The following is a 23,215-nucleotide window of genomic DNA, read 5'->3' as shown; positions in this document are numbered from 1 at the left end:
GGAAATTTTTTTTTTCTTTTTGGGTCACACCCAGCGATGCTCAGGGGTCACTCCTGGCTCTGCACTCAGGAATTACCCCTGGCGGTGCTCAGGGGACCCTATGGGATGCTGGGAATCGAGCCTGGGTCGGCCTCGTGCAAGGCAAACGCCCTACCCGCTGTGCTATCACTCCAACCCAGGAAACCATGTAGTGATGGAGATTGAAGCTATGGTCAAAATGCACTCGAGTCCTTGAGTTATCTCCAGGCCCTGAGCATGATTTTATGTCTTCACCAGTTATTACTTGATTTGATCATGACCCAGATTCCGCATTTGAAAAAAACACAGAACGTGACATATATGGAAACAGTAAATAATATTTAATTCACTTTATAGAATTTTACCACAAATCTAGGAGACTGGGAGTTCATAGCTCCCATACTGTCACACTATTGACAAATATCTCAAGTAAAGCACCTGGTGAAATTAAGACTATTGCTCAATCATATTTTCCAAGCTATACTCAGTGTTGGTTGCTAGGCACTGAGGACAGAATGTTTTTTCTTTTTCTCTCTCAATTAAGCTGGGAAAATGTATATACCTAAATTTCCTTTCTTTCTGTCCTTGAGATTCATTACATTTGTGTAAAGAATTGATTAAGTTTGTTCAGGGAGTTGCATTAGAAATTATTTTTGTATTAGCAGTAGGAGTGACAAGTAGTTCCTTTGTAATGCTGCACCAGTCAATACCTGTTTTTGCCTAAGGATGTATCCATACCAATTCTGGATAATCCAGCTTTGAAGTGGGTTGGGCAGTGCTGGGTTTCTTTTGTTGGTGCTATTAATTTGGGCTAGGACCTAGTCACACATGTCTTGAAAACTTAAACAACATATAAGGGGCAAATTAAGTTCCATAAATTCTAACAAAAACCAGTGTATATAGCACTTAAAAATATTTATTTTTATTTGTTTTTGGAGATACACCAAGCTGTGCTCAGAGCTTACTCCAGGCTCTATACTCAGGGATCACTCTCCCCGGACAGGCTCAGGGAACCCTGTGAGATTGGCCGTATGCAAGGCAAGCGCCGTACTCTCTCTCCTACCCCCCAAAACTTTTCATTTTTTTATTAAAAAATTTTGGGGGGTTACTCTGCAGTGCTGGGGTTACTCCAGGCTTAGTGCTTGGGATTGCTCTTTAGGTGACAAGGATTCAGCAATGAACTCTTCTCAGCCCTAAAAGATATTTTTTTCAGAAGATACAAAACTCTTGATTTTTGACAACTTATTATCTAGAAAGAACATTTACCTAAATTGTTCTGCTTATAGAAAAGTCCTTTTTCATGTGTAGCGCCAAAAGTGAGCAAATGCCAAATCGAAACATTTATAATCCTCAAAGTGCTGTTTAAGTAAAGGTTTTTGCAGAATCAATTTTTAAAGCCTTGAAAAAAAAATCGTTAAATTCTTCACAGAATTTTCAGATTCCAGTTCAAGGGTGGTGAAATATTAAATATTGCACAATCAAGATCTACAGAGCCCTTTGTTAAAGTTGCAAAGACAGGGGATAATGCCAAATCTGACATTCTCTGGGTCAAAGGATATTTGCATGTAAACTTCACCAAATGCCTTTCCTGTGATCTTTGATCATAGGATTAGTGGGGCAGGAGTACTTAAAACCTCTCTTCATTGACAAAGAGACAGAGATAACAGAGGCTGAGAAAAATCTTTAAAAGGTGAAGCCCCTTTGGTTAGTAGCCTTACTTTCCATCACTGAGAGCTGACAAGAATTAGGTCGGCCGGACCTAGGAGCAAGTGGAAGAATAACTCCCGAAAGATCTGGAACTGACAGAATGAGTCTTAACGCTAAGCTTGGCCCTTGGCATACAATATCTAAACATATTCAAACAAGAACCCAATGAAGAAAATATTAATGTTACACCCCCCACTTCCCAGAACAACTTGAAAGTCACAGACTTAAAGAACAAACGCCCGGAGGACATTCAGCCAATCAGCGGCGGCCGCACAACTCGGACAAGTTCCAGATCACGCCACCGTGAACAGTGCGTTGGGTCCAGCGGTCCGGGGCCTCCCGCCTTCTTTCGAGGGACAGTTCCCCGCACTGAAGCCAGGCGCTGTCCAGCCCTCAGGCCTGCCGCCTTCCACCGGCGAGAGAACTCGGCCCCGCGGGGCGAGCCCGCCCGCAGGTTGCCGAACGACCGCGCCCAGCCACGTCCAGGCACGCGGGCGGGCCGAATCGCCTCCGGGCGGCCATCCCCAGCAGCTCTCCCCTCCCCTAACCCACGCCCCAAGTGCCCTCAGCTCCTCGCGGCAGGATCCACTCGGAAAAGCAGGGGGCGAGATGCAGGAACGGCGTTCGCTTCTCGCCTCTCCGGCCCCTGACTCCCGCCCAAAGAGTCAGAGGCCGGGAGGTTACGCCGCCTCACCTGTCCCAGAGGTGGCGCCCTCCCGAGTGACTGACGCTCCGCTTGTCCAACCAGCGACGGGCAGAAGGAGGAGCCCCGCCGAGACAGATTGCTTCTCTCCTCCAATCCCCGGGCGGCAATTCTCCGGCCCCGGTCCGCGGCAGGGGGAGAGCGACAGGTGGGAGCGGCGCTGCTTCCGCGTCTCTGGCTTCCTTGACGGAATAAGCCTCACCCGGAGCAGAGTGAATTCTACTCCAGCTATCACCAATTCTGGCAGGTCATCACCTCAGCCTTCTTTTTAATCAGAAGTGGAAATTCCCCAACCCTTTCCCGTCACCTCAGATGGGGGCGGGGTGAAGGGGCTCTAACCGGCCAATTGTACCACGCGACGTCCTGTGACAAAGTGACCGACACTTCCTGGCGCCAATGAAGTCTTCCATTGTCAGGGGTCACGATGACTGACCACAAGGCCAACTAATCCACTTTAAGGTCGTGACGCGCTAGTCAGGGAGCTTGGCCAATAGACACAGGAAAGGACCGGAAGTCGGCGCGCGGGGGGTAAGAGGCGGGTGTTCGCAACCGCCTAGGCCTGCGCGGGTCAACGCAGCTTGGGGGCCTCGAGCCAGCGAGCGGCGCGTGACGACGAGCTTGAGCGACGGGTTCCTTTGACCAATGATCTGCAGGCGCTGGGAAGCAGCAGCCAGTGGCGAGTGCGGGGGGCGGGAGACAGCAGGTTAGGCAGTGAGAAGTTGGTGGCGCTGCTGGGACGGGGGGAAGGAGACGCTTCTTCCTCCTGCTGTTCCTCTCGTTCCCGGGATCGGCGGCGGCGGCGGTGGCCGCGAGTGACTCGGCAGCGTCTCCGCGTGCGAACCATGCTGACCGACGGCGGAGGCGGCGGCACCTCCTTTGAGGAGGACTTGGACTCGGTGGCTCCGCGATCCGCCCCAGCTGGGGCCTCGGAGCCGCCTCCGCCGGGAGGGGTCGGGCTGGGGATCCGCACTGTGAGACTCTTTGGGGAGGCTGGGCCCGCGCCGGGAGTCGGTGGCGGCAGCAGCGGCGCGGGTGGAGGGGACGCGACGCTGGATTTCAAGTTGGCGGCTGCCGTGCTGAGGACCGGAGGTGGTGGTGGTGCCTCGGGCAGCGACGAGGACGAGGTGTCCGAGGTACGGCTTCAGGACCCGCGTCTGCCACCGATCGGGAAGCGTGGATTCGCGCCGGGCCGGCCGCTGGCCCGGGCGGTGTCGGGCTCTGACAGCGGCCGGCCCCATGGCGGCGGCGCGGCGGGCCTAGTGCGCCCTCGGCTCACGCTTCAGCCCCGCGCCTCGCGCCGGCCCGGCTCCCGTCACCCTCTGGAGACCCACAATGGGGAGTCCTTTGGTCTCAGAGCTTCGCGCGGGAACTGGGACTCCGCAGGCTCCCGCCCGCCCACCCCGCTGTGGAGTTGGGGGGGCGGGGTCTTGCCGGAGTCCCTGCCCTTGGTACTGAGAGCGCGCGAGAGGCGCGGGCGCGGGGAGCCTGTCTCCCCCGGCCGCTCCCCAAAAATGAGGGGGGGGGGTGTTAATGGGCACGCATTCCTGGGCCGTGTATCTAAGGAGGGGATCGTAAATCTTCCCTTTAGTTTGAGGCAGGGAATATTGGGGAGGTCCTTGCTTTTGCCGGGGGCAGTCACGTGGGACTTGCACCTAGGCCCTCTAGTGAAGTTGGACAGGAAAAGGAAGTTCCCAAGCATCTTTGAGCTTCAGAATAACTGGAGAGTAGAACCCTGGACATTTGGAGCTTGGAGAGTTGGAGAAAACGAGTCCACACTCCCCCAGCCCCCAGCTCCATGGTCACCTCGGGAAGGGGATGCGAATTCGTTATCAGGTTAATTTCTTTCCACTCTATGCTGTGTGTACTGTGGTCTTTAAAGTCTGAGCAATTTAGGATGATAGGCATCATCCATCTCCTTTTTTGCAATGTATGAAAAAAGGAGATATTTCATAGATGAATTTCTCCCCCCTCCCGCCTGGGCTGTAACTTGGTCATAGTTTGATCCTGTGATTGTTCTCTGTTGGGAATGTTCTATTTTGGTTCTAAGGTGTCTCGTTCATCCCTATGACCAGTATTTTAACCTCTGATCTTGGAGCTAAAGTACAAGAATTTCTATGTGTGGGCAACTGTCCTGGGTGTTTTATTCGGAAGGAATAAGAAAAAACCATTTGTGAGTTGCAGACTACAACAGTGTATTCTCTGCACTGTCTTGCTATTCTAGATCTGAATTGGAGTTCTTTCATTCTAAAGCCACAATACATTCTGACCCCAACATTTTGCTTTGGTTGCAAGATAGTCCCTTGAATTATCTATCCAAGATAGATAATTCCATTATCTTGGAATTTCACAGAGAGAAATAACATTTAAGTCAAGGTGGGCCAGGATTTTTTCAAGTAGGCAGTTATGGAGAGTCTAGACTATCTCCAGTCTTGGGTTTCTGGAAAGTTTTCTTTAACCTTTCAGTAAGAATTTAAGAATTGATAAGAGAAATAGACCTAGAGCACATGTACCTTTTTTGGGGGGGAGGGGGAGTGTGTGGGGGTCATATGTGGCCCTTGTGCCCAGGGGCTACTTTTGGCCTGATCGGAAGTGACCACTGGTTGTGCACAGGGTGGGTGGAGGAAGTGGTGCTGGGGACTGGACCAGGGTTACCTGGCAGCTGCATGCAAGGCAAGTGACTTACTGCCTGCACTGTCTCTCCAGCCTTAGAGCTCATGTATATTTAATAAATAAAATGGGAATATCTTTAGATCCTAAATATTAGAGCTTGTTTTTCTCAGAATCCTGTGAGAGACTGAAAAGGTTTGTTTTGGTCTAAATATGGTATAAATATTTTATATGTGATTTTTCTGGACCAGTTTTACATAATTGTCATAGGTAAGAGGAAAGATTACTCATTTGCTTTTACATAAGTAGTAGTCTTAAATTCCTTTAGAGGTAGAGTGCTGGTGAGCCTTCAAAGTCATAAATCTCCCTTTGGGCCCATGAGGTATGAAATGTGCATTTGTAGTACCATTTCTGTGAAGCTTATCTACATGCACACACACATGAAACAGACACAGTTTCATTTGGAGTTTCCACACTATGTGGTTAAAGCTATTTAGATGTTTCACAAAGGTTATTTATGCTCTCCACTCACTTAGGTCTAATGGTAGAACCCCTTATTCTCCTGTTTACTTAAGTTTTCTATGCTTAAGAAAGATTTGTATATTTTATATATATTCCTTTTGTAATGGAGGTTTTTAGGATGTCCACAGACAATTTTGCTTGTTTGTTTTAGAGTCAAACTCAGCTGTCCTTTGGGGCTACCCTCAGTTCAATCTTGTGGGAGTTGCCCCTCGAGGTACTGAAAGAGCAGGCAGTGCTGGGGATTGAACCTTGGGCCTCCTCCTGCAAAGCATGATCTTACCCCTTGAACTCTCTCTCTGACCCCTCCTCACAGATTAACTTAATCCAAGATGATGCTTGTATGTATAGATTCATTTGCAACCTATGGCAAAAGCACGTGTTTGTTTTTTTTTTTTTAAACTCCCTGGGTGGGGAATGCTAGGGATTGGCATTCAGAGTTTTATAAATGTGAGGCATGTGCTTTGCCACTGAGCCATATTGCAGGGAGGTTTGATGTTATATTTTGTTTCTCTCATATCACATGGACAAGAACTTCTTTTGAGTATCTCTGCTGTATTTTATGCATGGCAGGGTATGGTCTATGCCTTTATACTTTGCCCCAGAAAATTTCTTGCCTTTCTCTTTTCTCATTGATAGGAGAAGTAGGCCTTTTCCATATTACTTCTTTAGAATTTGCTGTATGAGGTGACCATATAATATCTTCAAAAACCACTCACCCAACTAGCATTTGATGACTAATACTAAACACACACACACTCTCTCTCTCTTTTTAATCTTTTTTAGATCTAGGCATCAGAGGGATGATGAGTTGGTTTGTAGTTTGAGAGTGAAGTTTGTTTTGTTCCCAGAATGGGGCAAGAGTAGGTGAGAAGTGGGGTAAGAAATGTGTATTTGTTCTAGAATTAAAGTCTTATGTATTTGGTATACATGGGACCTTCGTGCATTATCAGAGCCAAAAACTGAGAAATTTGTTGACTAAGTCAAAAGCTCTTTTAGTTTGAGGAAGAAGTTTGTATGTTTTCATAAATTTTTAGTATTAGGATTGTGCTATTTTAAGAACTGTCACCATTTGGGATCTTTGATTCTTGTTGTTTTAAGCATTTGGTACATATTTATTTTGTATGTAATTTCCTTAGGCACACTGAACAGTATTTAGGGAGCTTGCCTTGCATGCAGCCGACCTGGGGTTCAATCCCTGACACCCTATGGTCCCCGAGACCTGCCTGGAGTGATCCCTGAACACAGAGCAGGAGTAAGTCCTGAACACCATTCGGTGTCAGAACAAAAAAAAAAAAAGGCAAAAAAGAAACAAGTCTTTGTTCTAGGATCCTATCAAAATGTATGCATTCTTTAGAATAGGTGTCAAGTTGAGAGTTGTTAATTTAGGGGGTTGGGGATATTTCTTATAAGAAAAGTACTTGCCGGGGCTGGAGAGATAGCACAGCGGGTAGGGCGTTTGCCTTGCATGCGGCCGACCCGGGTTCAAATCCCAGCATCCCATATGGTCCCCTGAGCACGGCCAGGGGTAATTCCTGAGTGCAGAGCCAGGAGTAACCCCTGTGCATCGCCAGGTGTGACCCAAAAAGCAAAAAAAAAAAAAAAAAAAGAAAAGTACTTGCCTTGCATTTGTAGGTCCTCAATTTGATCTCTGAGTCTTTAAAAAGAAAAAAAGTAAATGAAAAGGAAAGAAAGGACTTTGGGGGAGGTTTATGATGACAGTTTTCCTATTTTAAATAATGTATGCAAGGCTGGAGAGATAGTATAGCAGGTAGGGCATTTGCTTTGCATGTGGCCACGGCTGACCCAGGTTCAGTCCCCAGCACCACATGTGGTTCTCTAAGCCTGCCAGGAGTGATCCCTGAGCGCACCTCTTGGTGTGACCCAAAAGCCAAAACCAACCAAGCAAACAAAAGAGTATATGCGGGGCTGGAGCAATAGCACAGTGGGTAGGGCATTTGCCTTGCACGCGGCCAACCCGGGTTCGAATCCCAGCATCCCATATGGTCCCCCAAACACCGCCAGGAGTAATTCCTGAGTACATGAGCCAGGAGTGACCCCTGTGCATCACCGGGTGTGACCCAAAAACAAAGAAAAAAAAACAAAGAGTATATGCATATAATGTATATATGTGTGACATCCTCCTTTAGAAATTATAAAAGTAATATGCTTTCATGGTGAAAAATTCAACAGTATAGAGAGTAGGTATAAAGTGAAAAGTAAATCTTCCTCACCATGACTGACCCTTTCTGTTTGTTTGTTTTTGGGCCACATTTAGAATTGTACAGGGCTTACTCCTGGCTCTGAGCTCAGGGATCACTTCTGGTGGTGCTTGAGAGATCATATGCATGGTTAATTACATGCAAGGCAAGCACCTTAACCCTTGTACTATCTCTCTAGTTCACAGTTACTGACCTTTCAAATCTCTCTTCAGAGATAACCAATATTAAAACTTTTCTTTCAGAATTTCCAGATTTATGCACTGTAGCACTATTGTCCCGTTGTTCATTGATTTGCGGGCACCAGTAATGTCTCACTGTGAGACTTGTTACTGTTTTTTGGCATATTGAATATGCCACGGGTAGCTTGCCAGGCTCTGCCGTGCGGGCGGGATACTCAGTAGCTTTCGGGGCTCTCCAAGAGGGACAAAGGAATCGAACCCGGGTTAGCCATGTGCAAGGCAAATATCCTACCTGCTCTGCTATCTCTCCTTATGTATATATATGTGTGTGTGTATATATATATGTATATATATATGTTCCTATAAACACACTTTGAAAATAATACAAAAATACAGCTTTCATATCATTTTGAGATTTTTTCCCCTTGAGACAGGTACATTTATAGTAGAAAAATTTCTAGGGAATATATATATATATATGTATACTCAGAATTACTCCTGGCAGAGCTTGGGGGACTGTATGAGATCCTGGAGATTGAACTTGGGTCAGCCATGTGGAAGGCAAAAGCCCTACTTACTGTGCTATTGGTCTCCCTCCCTTCACTCCTCCCAAGCTATTTCTGGCCCCTGGGAATTAAGAAAAATAAAATCCCCCCCACCAGTAAAATATATGTATATATATACATATGTGTGTGTGTGTGTATATATATATATATATATATTCCCTCCCACCCCTCCAGGGGAGTGATACACCTGATTGTGCTCAGGAGGGATCACTCCTGGATGTTAAAGGGAACCTATGTGGTGCTGGAGTTGGACACATATAAGACAAGCATCTTAACCTCTGTTTTATTTCTTCTCCTTATTTTATTTTATTTTTTTTTGCTTTTTGGGTCTCACCTGGTGATGCACAGGGGTTACTCCTGGCTTTGCACTCAGGAGTTACTCCTGGCGGTGCTCAGGGGACCATATGGGATGCTGGGGATCGAACCCAGGTCGGCCGCGTGCAAGGTAAACGCCCTACCCGCTGTGCTATCGCTCCAGCCTCTCTTCTCCTTATTTTTGGAGGGGGTTCACACTCCGTGATGCTCAGGGGTTACTCCTGGCTCTGCACTCAGGAATTACTCCTGGCAGTGCTCGGGGGACCATATGAGATCCTGGAGATTAAACTTGGGTCGGCCATGTGGAAGGCAAAAGCCCTACTCACTGTGCTATTGGTCTCCCTCCCCTCACTCCCCCCAAACTATTTCTGGCCCCTGGGAATTAAAAAAAAAATCCTCCCTCCCCCCCACCAGTAAAAGCACTGGCAGCAGAGAAGTTAATTATTTCCTTTAGGGTTACTCATGGTCTGTAATCTAGAGTGAAGTTTTTCAGCAGCAACATACTTATATTTTTGATCCAAGTAATTATTTCCTGAGGGGTTCTCATGCTTCAAGCATCTCTGGCTTTTACCTATTAGATTTGCCAGTGGGACAGCCCTCCCCCTCTGTAGTGACCACCAAAAATGTCTCCATACTTTACAAATATTTTCTGGGATCAAAGTCACCCCTGTTTGAGAACCACTGGTTTGGAGGTCCTGTTATCGACAGGGATGGCAATTTTGCCATGAATACTCTGTATTCAGACTTCAGGTAAACAAGGTGAGTCACTCCTTTTAATAGCATCTCAAGACTTGTGCGCATAACCTGAATGAGAGAAAGAGGTTCCTGAAAGGTTTAATGCTGTAAGGTTTCTATGGTAAACTTGCCATTTGGGAAAACTTTCTTTTAAAATGCGTGCGTGCGTGCGTGCGTGCGTGCGTGCGTGCGTGCGTTTGTGTTTGGGCCACATCTGGCAGGAGTAAGGAGTTACTTCTGGCTTTGCACTCAGAAATCACTCCTGGTGGTGCTCAGGGGACTTTATGGGGTGCCAGCAAGCCATCCTGGGACTACTGCATGGAAGGCAAGTGCCCTACTTGCTACACTATGGTTCTGGTCTAGAATGCTCTAGTATTTTTGAAAAAAATTGTTAATGAAAATGAATTTAAGCTTGTATCTTTTGGTTGGTTGGTTTGTTGGGCCATGCCCATCCTGGCTCTGCACTCAGGGATCAGTCCTGGTTGGCTTGAGTCCATATGCAGTGCCTGGGATAGAACCCAGGTCAGCTGTATGCAAAGGCAAGCATCCTATTGCTGTACTGTTGGTCTGGTCCCATAAATGAGCTTTTATCTTTTTTCAAGTGGAGAGGGCTTTCGCCTATAAATTGTTATGCAATGATAACAGTAAAAATAACTATATTCTAGTGAGCTAGTTTTGGAAACATTGGAAATGTTTATTGAAGGAAAAGCTATATTTACTACTTTTTTTTTGAGTTGGGTATAGAATGCAGTGTGTCATAGGTAATGAGGCCTGCTAAGTCTTGTCAGGGAGCTACAACCTTGTTTCATGTTAAGTATTATTACAGTAACAGTTTGTTACATATTGCGTGCTGGGTAAGAATATTGCCCATAGGATAGTATAACTGGGGAGGTGCTTGCCTTGCACTACTGACCCCCTTTCTATCTCCAGCACCACCTATGGTCCCGTGGAGTCAGGAGTGATCCCTGAGTACGAAGCCAGGAGTAAACCTTGAGCACATCTGAGTGTGGCCCCAAAACAAAACACCCCCAAAATACAATTTGTCACCTTATTGCATGCGTATCAATCTTGGACAAATTTCAGTATGAAAAGCCCTGAAGACTTTACATATACAGTGTTGTGTTGATGAATATGGTTATGTGACTGGTGGATCTAGAGAGTTGGTTAGGGATAGGATGGGTGAGGAAAACCTAATTGTGAAGTAAACTATGTAGGGTTTTCTTTTGATTTTTATTACATTAAAATATAGTTAAACATTATAAAGGCAGATACAATTTAAAACCCTTCTGGGTTTTTGGAGGTGTGCTCAGGGGTTATAGGAGTAACTCCCAGTGATGCTTGGGGTAACTCCCAGTGGTGCCAGGAAAACCATATAAAGCTGGAGGTGGAAACTGGCTTCCCATATAGAGTGTCTTCTAGCCTTTTGAGCTATCTTTTGTGGTCCAGTGAAAAGTCTTGCTTTCAGATATTCTGCCGTCCTCACTTGTAATGTTTTATATATGTATAACTTAAGGATTTTTTTTTTTTTTGGCTTTTTGGGTGACATTGCCATTGCCGGTGGCTGGCAATGCTTAGGGGTTACTCCTGGCTTTCCACTCAGTAATTACTCCTGGTGGTGCTAGAGGATGTTGAGGATTGAACCTGGGTCAGCTATGTGTAAGACAAACACCTTACCCACTGTACTATTGTTTCAGTCCCCGGGGTTTTTTTGTTGTTGTTCTGTTTTTAATTTTTTTTTTATTTTTAATTTTTTTAGTGTAATGTGGGAGCCTAGGTTATGGAGTCCTGGGGTTTGAACACCATGGCCTTGTGCTTGTTGGTCAAGTGCTTTAAACCACCAAACCATCTTCTAGGCTTCTCAGAATTATTTGATGGAAATATAGATGCTTATTTATTTTTTATTGTTGCATAAAGACATAGTACTTAAAGGAGATTTTTAAATGGTAATGATGAGAAAAATTTAGGTATCGAATCTAGTTACAGTAAAACATTTAAGAATGAAGCATTGGAGATGAGTTTAAGCATCTGCCTTTCTGAGCTATCAGATGGCAGAGTGATAGTGCACTTAATAGATGACTTGTGAAAATTATTTCTGACTTTCTTATTGAATGATAGATAAATAAAGTAAGTTACTTTGCTAGGTAGCAAAGCAGGTTTTTTTTTTTTTTTTTTTTTTAAGGCCGTGCCCATTGGTACTCAGGAATCCATATGATGCCCTGGATTGAACTAGGGTTGACTGTGACCAAAGACTTAACCTGTACTATCTCTCCAGCCAAGCAAAGCAGTTTTTAAAAAGTATTATTTGGGGTCTGAGTGATAGCACAGTGGATAAGGTAATTGCCTTGTACAAAGCCAACCTGGGTTCAATGCCCTACATCCCATATAGTCCTCTGAACCCCACCAGGAATGAGTCCTGAGCACCACTGGATGTGGTTTACACCCCTCCTCCCCACCATCCACCCTACCAAAAGAGAAAAAGTATTAATATTGATTTAGCAAATACAAAAAAAATTAACTATATCTACTAATTTTAGCTAAGTTTACAAAATCAAAGCTATAAGAAAATAATTCTGCTATATAATTTCTTTTCTTAAATAGTTTTCTTCTGCTGCTTGTCTATAAAGTCATAGAATCATGGTGATAATCCTGTTTCATCTCATTTTTAGGTAACTTCTACCATTTATTGAATGTTATTATATGCCAGTATCGTATCTAGATACTTTCGTTATTTTGTTTAACATTTCAACACACCCCTTTGAGGTAGGTATTATCTCATTTTTATAGAAGAATAAATATAGGCTTGGAGAAATGAATCCAAAACACCAAAATACAAAAGAAAAATGGTTAACATGTCACAAAATTACTAAGTGGGAAAAATTTGATTTCAGTACTGAATTCTGAGGCTGTGCTGCTATTTTGCTGTTTTATTTAACTCCCCCCCCCAAAAAAAAAAAAAACCAGGCAGGTTTTGGTTACCAAATGCTATTTCTCCAGTGAATGCTTGCTCCTGTTGGAGTTGTCATAGATATAAAATGAAATGAGAAAAGTAAAGATGACGTAGTGAATTTTTCATGAAGCTGTTTTTCTATCTTTAAGATAATGTCATTGTTATGAAATAAAAAATTTAAATATCTGTACTTGACAAATAGAAAATTAGAAACGTCATGTTAGGATCCTGGATAAAGCCTAAAAAGACTGGGAACCCTGGACCTCAGTAACTTGCCGAGAGTCACACAATGATTTGCAGCAGAAAACTTTTGGTAGAAAATAGTATCTTCTCACTCTTGGTCTGATTTATCTAATATGCTACATGGGCCTCCTAAGGGCTTCACTTCTGATACATTGTTTTGTGAATTTGTAGTGTTAAAAAATCTCTCATCTCAGACTAGAATAAGATAGTTGATCTTGTGGAAAAAGCTTTGTTATTTAATAAAATTGGTGACTGCCTTATAAATCAGCATAAGACTATAAAGGCATCCCACTGAAGATAGGTATCAATAAATCATCGATTTATTGAGCGGGCACCAGTAACGTCTCATTGAGAGACTTATTGTTACTGTTTTTGGCATATCCAATACGCACAGGTAGCTTGCCAGGCTCTGCCATGCGGGCTCCATACTCTCAGTAGCTTGCCGGGCTCTCCGAGAGGGGCGGAGGAATCGAACACGGGTTGGCCACATGAAAGGCGAACGCCCAACCTCTGTGCTATCGCTTCAGCCCAGATATAAGTACTATTTCAATATAATTTCCTAATTGATCTTCTGCCTTGCTATTCATTTTTTAAAAAGCATCTACTAAAGATGAAGGCATATACCCCAATTCACATCTTTGACAAACTGGGTAGCATTGGATTTTCAATGTTGTATTTGTAACATAAATTGTATGTGCTAACTTATTGATACTATCCGTGTATATTTCCTGTGAATGAAGAATATTCACCTCATGATTGACTAGTTCATCTTCTATCAACTTCAATGAAAGAGAAAGTAAAATTGCATGTAAAGCTTTTGTTTTGTTTTGGGGCTACATCTGGTGGTGCCCCGGATTTATTCCTGGCTCTTACCTCAGGGAGCAGGCCTGGCCAGCTTGGGAGACCATACAGGTGCCAGTGATCAAATCTGAGTTGCACATCTGGGTGCCTACCTGCTGTTCTAATGTTCCTACCTGTGCCTGCATGTTTTTAAAGTACGAAGTTCAGTGCTATTAAGTAAAGAGTCACTACAATTAAGCACCATCATCTTCAGAATTTTTGTCTTCCCAAACTTAAACACAGTATCAATTAAATAGTTCTCTTCCTCCCTTCCCAGTTTTTAGCAGTCACAGTTTAACTCTGAATTTGACTAGCCTACTTTCTCAAATAAATAGAATTGTACAGAATATCTTCTTATGAGACTTCATTTAGCTTAATGTTCTCAAGTTTCATCAACATTGTAGCACATGTCAGAATTTCATTCCTTTAAAAAGCTGTATCCCTTATGTATATACCACATTTTGTTTATTCATTCATCTATTAATGTACCTTTGGATTGCTCTGTCTTTAGGCTCTTTGGGATTGATTACTGAATTTTATGGTAACTCTATTTTTAATTTTTTTTTTTGCTTTTTGGGTCACATCCGGCGATGCACAGGGGTTACTCCTGGTTTTGCACTCAGGAATTACTCCTGGCGGTTCTCAGGGGACCATATGGGATGCTGGGATTTGAACCCGGGTTGGCCTCGTGCAAGGCTAACGCCCTACCTGATATGCTATCACTCCAGCCCCCTATTTTTAATTTTTTCAAAGTGTTATTATAATATGTCCCTTAGCTATGCCATTAGCTTAGCTAAAACATTTTACATTCCCAGGAACAATGCTTAAGGTTTTCTTTTTTACTTTTTTCGTCTTGGCTTTGAGCCATAGTAGCTGTGCTCAGGTCTTAACTCCAAGCTTGGTACTCAGCGATCACTTCTGGCAGTGCTCAGGGGACCTTAGGTAGTGTCAGGGATCAAGCCCTGATCAACTGCTTGTTGCATCAGTTGCAGCTTTAGTGCATCAGACGATCAGACTATCAAAATGATTTCCTCTACCTATTCATCCCATCCCTCTGCCCCTTTCCCTTTGGTCATCATGTATTTCACTTCCTTAGACTTATTTTTGTTGTGTTTTTCTGTTGATTTGCTTTGATTATGTATGTTCCTGGCATGTCTGAAACAATTCTGTATTTGTCTTTCACTTGTTTGATGTTGTTCTCACTTATTCTTTTTTATTATTTGAATAGTATTCTGTTGCATATATTCTGTATCAGTATAGCAGTTCCTGCTTTTTTTCCTGTTCTTTTGCTTTTTATTACCAATCTGTTTGTACTGATACATGATGTGTTTCTTATATGCATAATTATAGGTGGATTTTACTTCGGGGCAGAAGGGGTGTGTGATGGCCATACCTACTGTGTTCAGGACTGGTTTTTGGCTTTCACACCATGTGGTGCCACATGTAAGATAAGTACCTTAGCCTCTGTACTACTTCTCCCGGCCCATATTCTGCTTTATTTATTTATTTATTTATTTATTTATTTATTTATTTATTTATTTATTTATTTATTTTTCCTCTTTGATTCACACCCAGCGATACTCAGTGGTCACTCCTGTCTCTGCTTTTAGGAATTACTCCTGGTAGTGCTCGGGGAACTAGATGGGATGCTGGAGATCCAACCCGGGTCAGCCACATGCAAGGCAAATGCCTTACCCACTCTACTGTTGCTCTGGCCCCTCTGCTTTATTTTAATTCATATAGCTACTCTGTCTTTTAATTGGTGAGTTTAGACCAAAATTGACATTAAGGTGATTTTATGGGGCTTATTTACTGCCATTCTGTTTTTGTTTCCTGGTTGTTTTGTATTTTTTTGTGCTACTTTTTCTGAGTGTGTGTGTGTGTGTGTGTGTGTGTGTGCGCGCGCACGCGCGCGTGCACTTTATGTTGTATTTGGAGGCCACATTCAGCAGTGCTGCAGGACTACTTCCAGCTCCAGTGTTCAGGAGACTATATTATACTAGAAATTGTATCTAGCTACACTAGGAATGTAGTTTGGTGGTAGATAATTTAGCTTTGTGTATGAGGCGGTGGGTTTGAACCCAGATGCTGCAAACAAAACAAAACAAACAAATAAAGAAAAAAACTGCATGTGAAGCATGTGTTATATGTTTGGTACATTCAGCTATCTCCAGTTCTTTTGTGAGCAAGATTTATTTATTTATTTATTTATTTATTTATTTATTTATTTATTTATTTATTTATTGTGGGGTGCTATTTGAGGTGTACCTGCTGCTGCTTGGGGGACCATGCAGTGCTGGGGATTGAATCTTGGTTGAACACATGCAGAGCAAGGGCCCTAAACCCTATACCGTCTCTCTAGCCCTTTTTATGAGTTTCTGCTTTTTCCTTAGTTTTTTCCTAGTGTTTCTTTCAATTTCTAAGCAAGGATTTTTTTAACCCTTTATATAATTAGAGATGAATTCAGTTTTGGAACAATTTATATCACTATTAGACTTAGATTAATGAGTATTTCTTTTATTGAAGTAGTGTTGAAAGCATTCTTATATAGGCTTCTTAAAAATATGACTTTGGGGGCCAGAAGAGAGAGTACAGCCAGTAAGGTGCCTACTTTGCATGTGGCTTATCCAGGTTTAAAACTGGCACCACATACGTTCCCCAAACCCTGCCAGGAGTAAGCAAACCTGGGTGTGGCCGGCCCAAAAACAAAATAAAACTGTGTTTGGGGCCAGGTATTGCTCAAAGGGCTGAAGCACATGTTGGAAGTTGGGGAACAACCCCCAACCACCAAGCTGGGGTGGGTCCTAAACGCTCGATATGACCCAAAAGTAAAACAAAAAAGGGGAAAGAAACCTGAATTTGACTTTGTCAGCTGGTACCTTGAGTATAAACTTTGAATTTTTAGTGCTTTCAGGTTCTAATTGATCTTTTTAAATTTAAGATTTGGGGCCAAGAGAGGAATATTGATAGAGCACACACTGCATGCAGACTGCGCAGGTTCTGCCGCAGCATCTCATGGTCTCCAGAACACTGCAGGAAGCAACCCCTGAACACTTCCAGGTGTGGACCCCAAAACAAGAGCAATAAAATTTAAGAGCTCAATTACTCTAATGCTCTATTTCTACGATTTTCCCTTTTAAATATTATACAGGAGCCAATACAGGGATTAAGTTGCTTGCCTTCGATGAGGTTGACCCTGGTTGGATCCCTGCACTCCATATGGTCCCCTAAGCCCAACTGGAAGTGATCTTGCTCTAAATGCAGAGCCAGGAGTAAGTCCTGAACACAGCTGAATATGACCCCAAGACCTCCCTCCCCCCAAAATAATTACCCAAAGTTTTAAAAACTAAAATATAATTCACTCATTAAAATGAAATTCACTCATTAACATTATAGAGATTTTCAGTGTGTTCGCTAAGTTATGCAAACATCACTGTCTCTTTAATATTTTCATTCCCCTTAGTGAAACCATTAGAAGTCACCTCCTATTCCCCATTCCCTGCAGCTCCAGGTAATCACTAGTTTATACTCTGAATTTGCCTACTCTATAAAATAGAATGGAATCATATAAAAAGCAGTCTTTTATGTTTGACTTCTTTCATTTAGGATAATTTTTAGTTTTCTAAGTTTCCTATTAAGGATCAGTACTTGACTGGAATAGTATTCAATTTTGTGGATATATCATACAAACCTGGGGCTTTATTTTCTCATTGGTTCATGACATTTGGATTATCTCTACCACTGCCTCCCACACCTTTGTTTTTTGTTTTGTATTTGGACCACACCTGTTGGTGATCAGTCCTTACTTCTGGCTCTGTGCTAAAGAGATCACTCCTGGAGGGATCTGGGGACCATATAGGGTGCTAGGAATTATACCCAGGGTTGGCTGCATGTAATACAAACACCCTACCTACTCCAGTCTCCACCTCCCTCCCATATTTTGACTATTATTAATTATTGTACCTAATGTTTCTTTACAAGTTTTGCATGAACATTTCTTTTGTCTGTATTCACAGTGGTGGAATGCTAGGTCATAGAACTCTTTAACTGTTTGTTTTGGATCACACCCTGTGATTCTCACAGCTAACTCTGCTTAAGAATCACTCCTGGCAGTGTTCAGGGCACATGCTGCCATTCCCTTACACATAAGTCTTACTTTCTGTACTATCTCCTGGAGCTATTTTCACTTTTTTTGGTTTGTTTTGTTTGGGGGCCACATCTGGCAGTGCTCAGGGGTTACTCTTGGTACTCAGGAATCACTCCTGATAGTGCTGTGGGGGTGGGGTGGGGCATATGGGATGCTGGGGATTAAACCCCAGGCGTTTGTGTGCAAAGCCAGAGTCCTATCCACAGAGTCCTATTACTGCCAATTTTTGTTAATTTTGTTATAGCAAGTGGAGTACTGTTAGTTGGAATAATATCCTTGTGATTTGCATTTCCCCTTGCGATTTGCATTTCCCTCTAGACTAATGAGGTTTTTGTCTTTTAATATGCTAATCTTTGGGGAACTGTTTATTAGTTTTTATATTTTTTTCTAAATTGAATTTTATGTTTTGTTCTAGTTTTAGAAAATATATTCTGGGGTCAGAGAGGTACAATGGGTCAAGCTTGCAGCTGACCTGAGTTTAATTTCCAGGATTAAAGCACCACAAGCAAAGATCACTGAACACAGAGCCAGGAGGAGTAAGCCCTGAGCACCATATATATATGTGTGTGTGTATATATATATACATATATGTATATGTCTATGCATATATGTATATATATACACACACATATATATATATATATTCTGGGTACTATTCCATTGTCAGATACATGATTTGCAAGTATTTTTTTTCCATGAAGACAGTGTAACCTGTCTTCAATTTTTTTTTTTTATTTACTTTGGGTACTAAGCATTAAATACTTGGCTCGGGCATGGAAGATGTCATGGCTTTACTCATGAACTATATCTCTGATCCTCTTCACTAATTGTGTGAGAGAGTGTGTGTGTGTGTGTGTGTGTAATAAAACATACTTTTACTTGGAGGTTTTTAGGAAGGGGAAGAGGAGGGAAAGAATGTGAAAGAGACTAACGCATTCTAGAGAGACTGCAGGCTTCTCCAAAGATGTAGAGAGCCCCTGCACACATCCCAGCATTAGATATGGAAGCTTGAAAGTAAACATCTCGAGGGGAGATGTGAGTGACACATGTGCTCAGCCATGTGGGCACAAGTAGCACATGGGCTCGGGCAGCATATGCACCAGATCCTCTTCAATTTATTTTTTTTTGATTCCCCTCATTCCTTTGTGGTTGATGCTGTGCTATGTACACACCCTAGCTGTAGTACTTGCATATTTAGTTGTAGTGCTCATACTTTAAGCTGCAGTGCTCACTTAGGGTTGTATTACTTTTGTTGTGATACTTGGACATAATTGTTAGTGTTAACTGTGGTGCTCCCTGTCTAGTGCTCACAGGTTTTAGTTGAGAGAGGACTTTGTTTTGATACTCACTTACAGCTGACTGTGGTATGTTTAGAAATCACTTGGGGATCACAGACAGTAGAGTCGCAGACCCAGACAGTAAAACTGCTGGGATCTCTCTGAGTTTTTGTGTAACAGGGATCAAACTTATGAGCTCATACTTGCAGGACAGGCACTTTAAACCACGAGCTATTCTTCTAGATCTTTTCACTTGTTTTTTGTTGTTGTTGTTGTTCTTTTGGGCCACACCTAATAATAGTTCTCAGATTCCAGCATGCAAGGCATGTGCTGTAGCCTTTGGAGCTATTTCTCTGGACCTTCCTTCACTTTCTTGGGTTTTTTTTTGGGGGGGGAGTCACACCCGGCGATTCGCAGGGGTTACTCCTGGCTTTGCACTCAGGAATTACCCCTGGCGGTGTTCAGGGGACCATATGGGATGCTGGGAATTGAACCCGGGTCGGCTGCGTGCAAGGCAAACACCCTACCCACTGTGCTATCGCTCCAGCCCACTTTCTTGGTTTTTTTTGTTTTGTTTTAGTTTTTGGGTCACACCTGGGGATGTTTATTTCTGACTATGTACTCAGAAATAACTCCTTGTAGTGCTCAGTGATGCTAGGAATTGAACCTGGGTCCAGCATATGCAAGACAGGCATCTCTCAAAGCCTGACTTGTTTTCTTTCTTTTTTTTGTTTTTTTTTAATTTATTACTTTATTGAGATCTGTGGTTTACAATACTATTTTTTCCATAATTTACAAAGTTATTTATAGTTGAGTTTTAGACATACAGTAACTTGTGTTCTTATGTTTGTGTTGTTATTCAAAAATTTAATGAAGTACTGGTTGTTGTTGTTGTTGTTTTGTTTTGTGGTTTGGTTTTGGAGGACACCTGTCAGTGCTGTGGGGGACTACTGTGCCAGGAATCAAACTGGGGCTTCAACAGGCTAAGTATGTATTCCAGGCCTTTGTGTTCTCTCCCCTTTCTTGAAAGCATGCTTTTATATTTGTTTCTTTAAAAAAAAAATTCCCTATCCTAAATTTTTTCGTTTTCCTTCTCTTTTCTTTTTGTTTTTATTTCTTTTCCTTGTTGCAAATCTCCAGGGGTCCCACAGGTTTAATTGTGTACTCTTAGTGTGGTACTCGACAGGGATCATTTGTGTGTGTGTGTGTGTGTGTGTGTGTGTGTGTGTGTGTGTGTGTGTGTGTGTGATATCCATACACTCAGCTTAGGTGCTCACTGTGGGTCACACATCTTTAGTTACCCTTGTGTATGACCTTATTAATGCGTTCTGACTGTAGTGTTCTCTGTGGATTGCTGTGGTGCTCACACACGTGCATGTTGGGTATTGCATTCTTTGCTTGTACATCTTTTGTTGCAGTGCTCCCACACAACACTGTGGAGATTATACTATTGCTGCCCCTTGGGTTCCAAACAGCAGAGCTGTGGATACCTTGCTCAACTCATATAAATTGCACCTGGGATTCAACTCACAGTCTCAGGCTTACAAGGCAGTTACTTTTGTAACTGAATCATCCATGGGCTTTTTGTGTGTGCTTTAGAAGCTGTGCCAAGAAACCATTTGTAATCAAAGGTTATAACAATTTGCCTTTTCTTTATTTTTAAAGAGGTTATAGAGGTTTAATGTCTGTCTTATTTTAGATAGTACATTTAGGTTTCTTGATCCATTTTTGAATAATTTTTTTCCTTCTGTTTTTGGGCCATACCTTATAACAGTGCTCAGGCCTATTACCAGCTGTGTTCAAGGTGAGTCCTTGCAGGGTTAAGAGAATCATTTGGAGAGCAGGAGAGATAGTACAGTGGATAGGAGGTTTTTTTTGCCTTGCATGAGGTGAACCCAGATTCAATCCTCCTCTGGTCTCCTGAGTATTGCCAGGTGTGATTCCTGAGTGCAGAGCCAGAAATAACCCTTGAACACTGCTGGGTGTGGCCCCTGAAACATTTAAAAATGTTTAAAGGGGCTGGAGAGATAATACATGGGTAAAGTGCTTGCCTTGCACACAGCTGACCTGGGTTCGATCTCTGGCATCTCATGATTTTCTGAACATCCCCAGGAGTGATTCCTAAATGCAAAGTCAGGATTAATCCCTGAGCATCTCTGGGTGTGACTCAACCCTTCCCGCCCTGCCCCCTCTCACCAAAAGAAGAAAATAAAGAGAAAGGGCTATGTGGTCCTAGGGATCAAACCCAGGCTCCTTCATGTAAAACATGCACTCAGCCCTTTGAGTTAATTTGTATTGTTTCATTTTAGTTTTTTTTTTATTAAAATTTTTTTTCATTAAATGTCTGTGAGATAGACCATTATAAAGTTGCTGATGATTGGGTTTCAGTCTACAATGATCCAAAACCCATCCTTCCACCACCATCCTGTTCCCACCACCAATGTCCCCTATTAACTATCATCATCCTCCAACACCCCCCTCACTCGCCCAGCCTTGCCTCTATGGCAGGCACTTTTCTTCTCTCTCTCTCTCCTTTTGTGCATTATGGTTTGCAATACAGGTAACTAAAAGGTCACCATGTTTGTTCAGTATTTTGATCGGGGAGGTAAGGCTGGAGTACTTTTTCTAACTGGGTGGCAGCTTTGGGTTGTGGCGGTGACTGTTGAGGCTTTTGAAAGTACGGGAGCCCATCCCGACCCTGAGAAAGCCTGGAGATATCAGTCACAAAACCTGCATACCCAAATTTTCAGCAGATTATATCTCCGTGAGGTCTGTCCTGAGATGGTAGAGCTTGGCCGGGGGCATGGTGACTATTCTGGATTGTGGAAGCAAGTGGCTGCCCGGGTTCTGCTTGGGTGGTTGATTACCAGGCTGACCCACCTCTGGTTTACCCTGGTCTGTTCAGCCTTGTTGAGGTCTGAGATTAACTGCGGCTTTTGATTTCTTGCGAGATTTATTTATGGGTCTCTAAAGCAAGGCCAGTAGAGGAGCTGATATGGTGGTGCTGGAGTTGGTCCGTAAGGGTGACTGCCAGTGCTTCCAGGAGTATTGGGAAGTGGGGGAAAGTAGCCCATCTCAACTCCAAGAAAGCCTGGAGATTTCAGTCACAAAACACGCATACTGGAATTTTCAGCAAATTATATCTTGGTGAGGTCTGTCCAAAGATAGTGGAGTCTGGCTGAGAGCATGGCGGCTGTTTTGGATTGTGGAACAGGAAGCTGCTGGGGGCTCTGCTTGCACGGGCACCAGGCTGATCTTCCCCATTCTGATTTACCATGATCTGATCAGCCTTGTATAGGTACAAGATTAACTGTGGTTTTTTATTTCTTTGGAGATTTATTTATGGCTCTTTGAAAAGAGCTTGTAACGCTGAACTGGAGGTGGTTTGTGGGCATGGCTCCCACATTCCTAACTTTTGGCAGTTTAATTTCTTGGGAAATTTGGCTCGAAGTTGTTGGGGTCCTGCCATAGGTACAGAGGCAGTTTTGGGGTATCAGGAAGCCTGAAGGCATGGCACCATCAGGCTGCTGAATGCGCTCGCCCTGTAGATACGGGCTGCCTACTGGTGGCACCACAACCCCATTTTACCTCTTTCTGATTTGGGGGCCATACTCTTCAGGCTACTCCTAGCTTGATGCTTGATTGGTAGTTAGGGATCATGCAGTGCTGGAAGTTGATCCCAGAACTTAAAAAAGCATGCGCTTAAGGCTAATGAATTCTCTTTAAGTGTGAAGTAGAAGGCCAACTTCAATCTTTTGAACTGTAGATAGGCGCTTGTTCCAGCACCATGTTATTGAAAATTTTATTGAAATTCCAGCACCATTTTATTGAAAAGACTTCTTTGAGTTATCTCTACATCCTTGTCATATATCTATTCACTGTAAATGTGGTTTTTTGTATTTGGTTCCACCGATCTATATTTTTTCTGCCAGTTTCATACTGTCTTTATTACTTAGCTTGTAGTAAGTTTTGAAATTGGGAAACTATAAGTCTTCCATATAAGTTCCTTTTAAAAGATAAGCTATTCTGGGTTATTGGATGCATTCTTATTTTCATAGCCTTATTTTTATATAGACTTAACAGAATTCCCACCCACCTTCCGATACTACAGAATTTCTTATAGCATGTTAACAAGTCCTTCACCCTTTTCTTAAGATTCCAGCTCTTTAAATTTCTGTCCATTTTGTGTA

At 43.0% G+C, this 23,215-nt stretch overlaps 1 protein-coding gene across 5 annotated transcripts in view; it reads left to right on the top strand.

Annotated features, from left to right (window-relative positions):
• Nucleotides 1-3,102: 3,102 nt before the first annotated feature.
• The window catches only part of ANKHD1 (ankyrin repeat and KH domain containing 1), a 136,044-nt gene continuing 115,931 nt past the window's right edge, over nt 3,103-23,215 (top strand). For 3 of the 5 annotated variants that reach the window (XM_055141321.1, XM_055141324.1, XM_055141320.1), the window contains exon 1: nt 3,126-3,561. In XM_055141321.1, the coding sequence (XP_054997296.1) occupies nt 3,271-3,561 (291 nt within the window). In that variant the 5' untranslated portion in view covers nt 3,126-3,270. Of the gene's footprint in view, nt 3,562-23,215 lie in introns of all 5 variants that reach the window. The other 2 variants (XM_055141322.1, XM_055141323.1) reach the window with 2 other exon arrangements.

Source organism: Sorex araneus, chromosome 6 (assembly GCF_027595985.1).
Source record: "Sorex araneus isolate mSorAra2 chromosome 6, mSorAra2.pri, whole genome shotgun sequence".
Classification (NCBI taxonomy): Eukaryota; Metazoa; Chordata; class Mammalia; order Eulipotyphla; family Soricidae; genus Sorex; species Sorex araneus.
The sequence above is the reverse complement of the archived record's forward strand: the minus strand, read 5'-3'. Positions and strand labels throughout refer to the sequence as shown.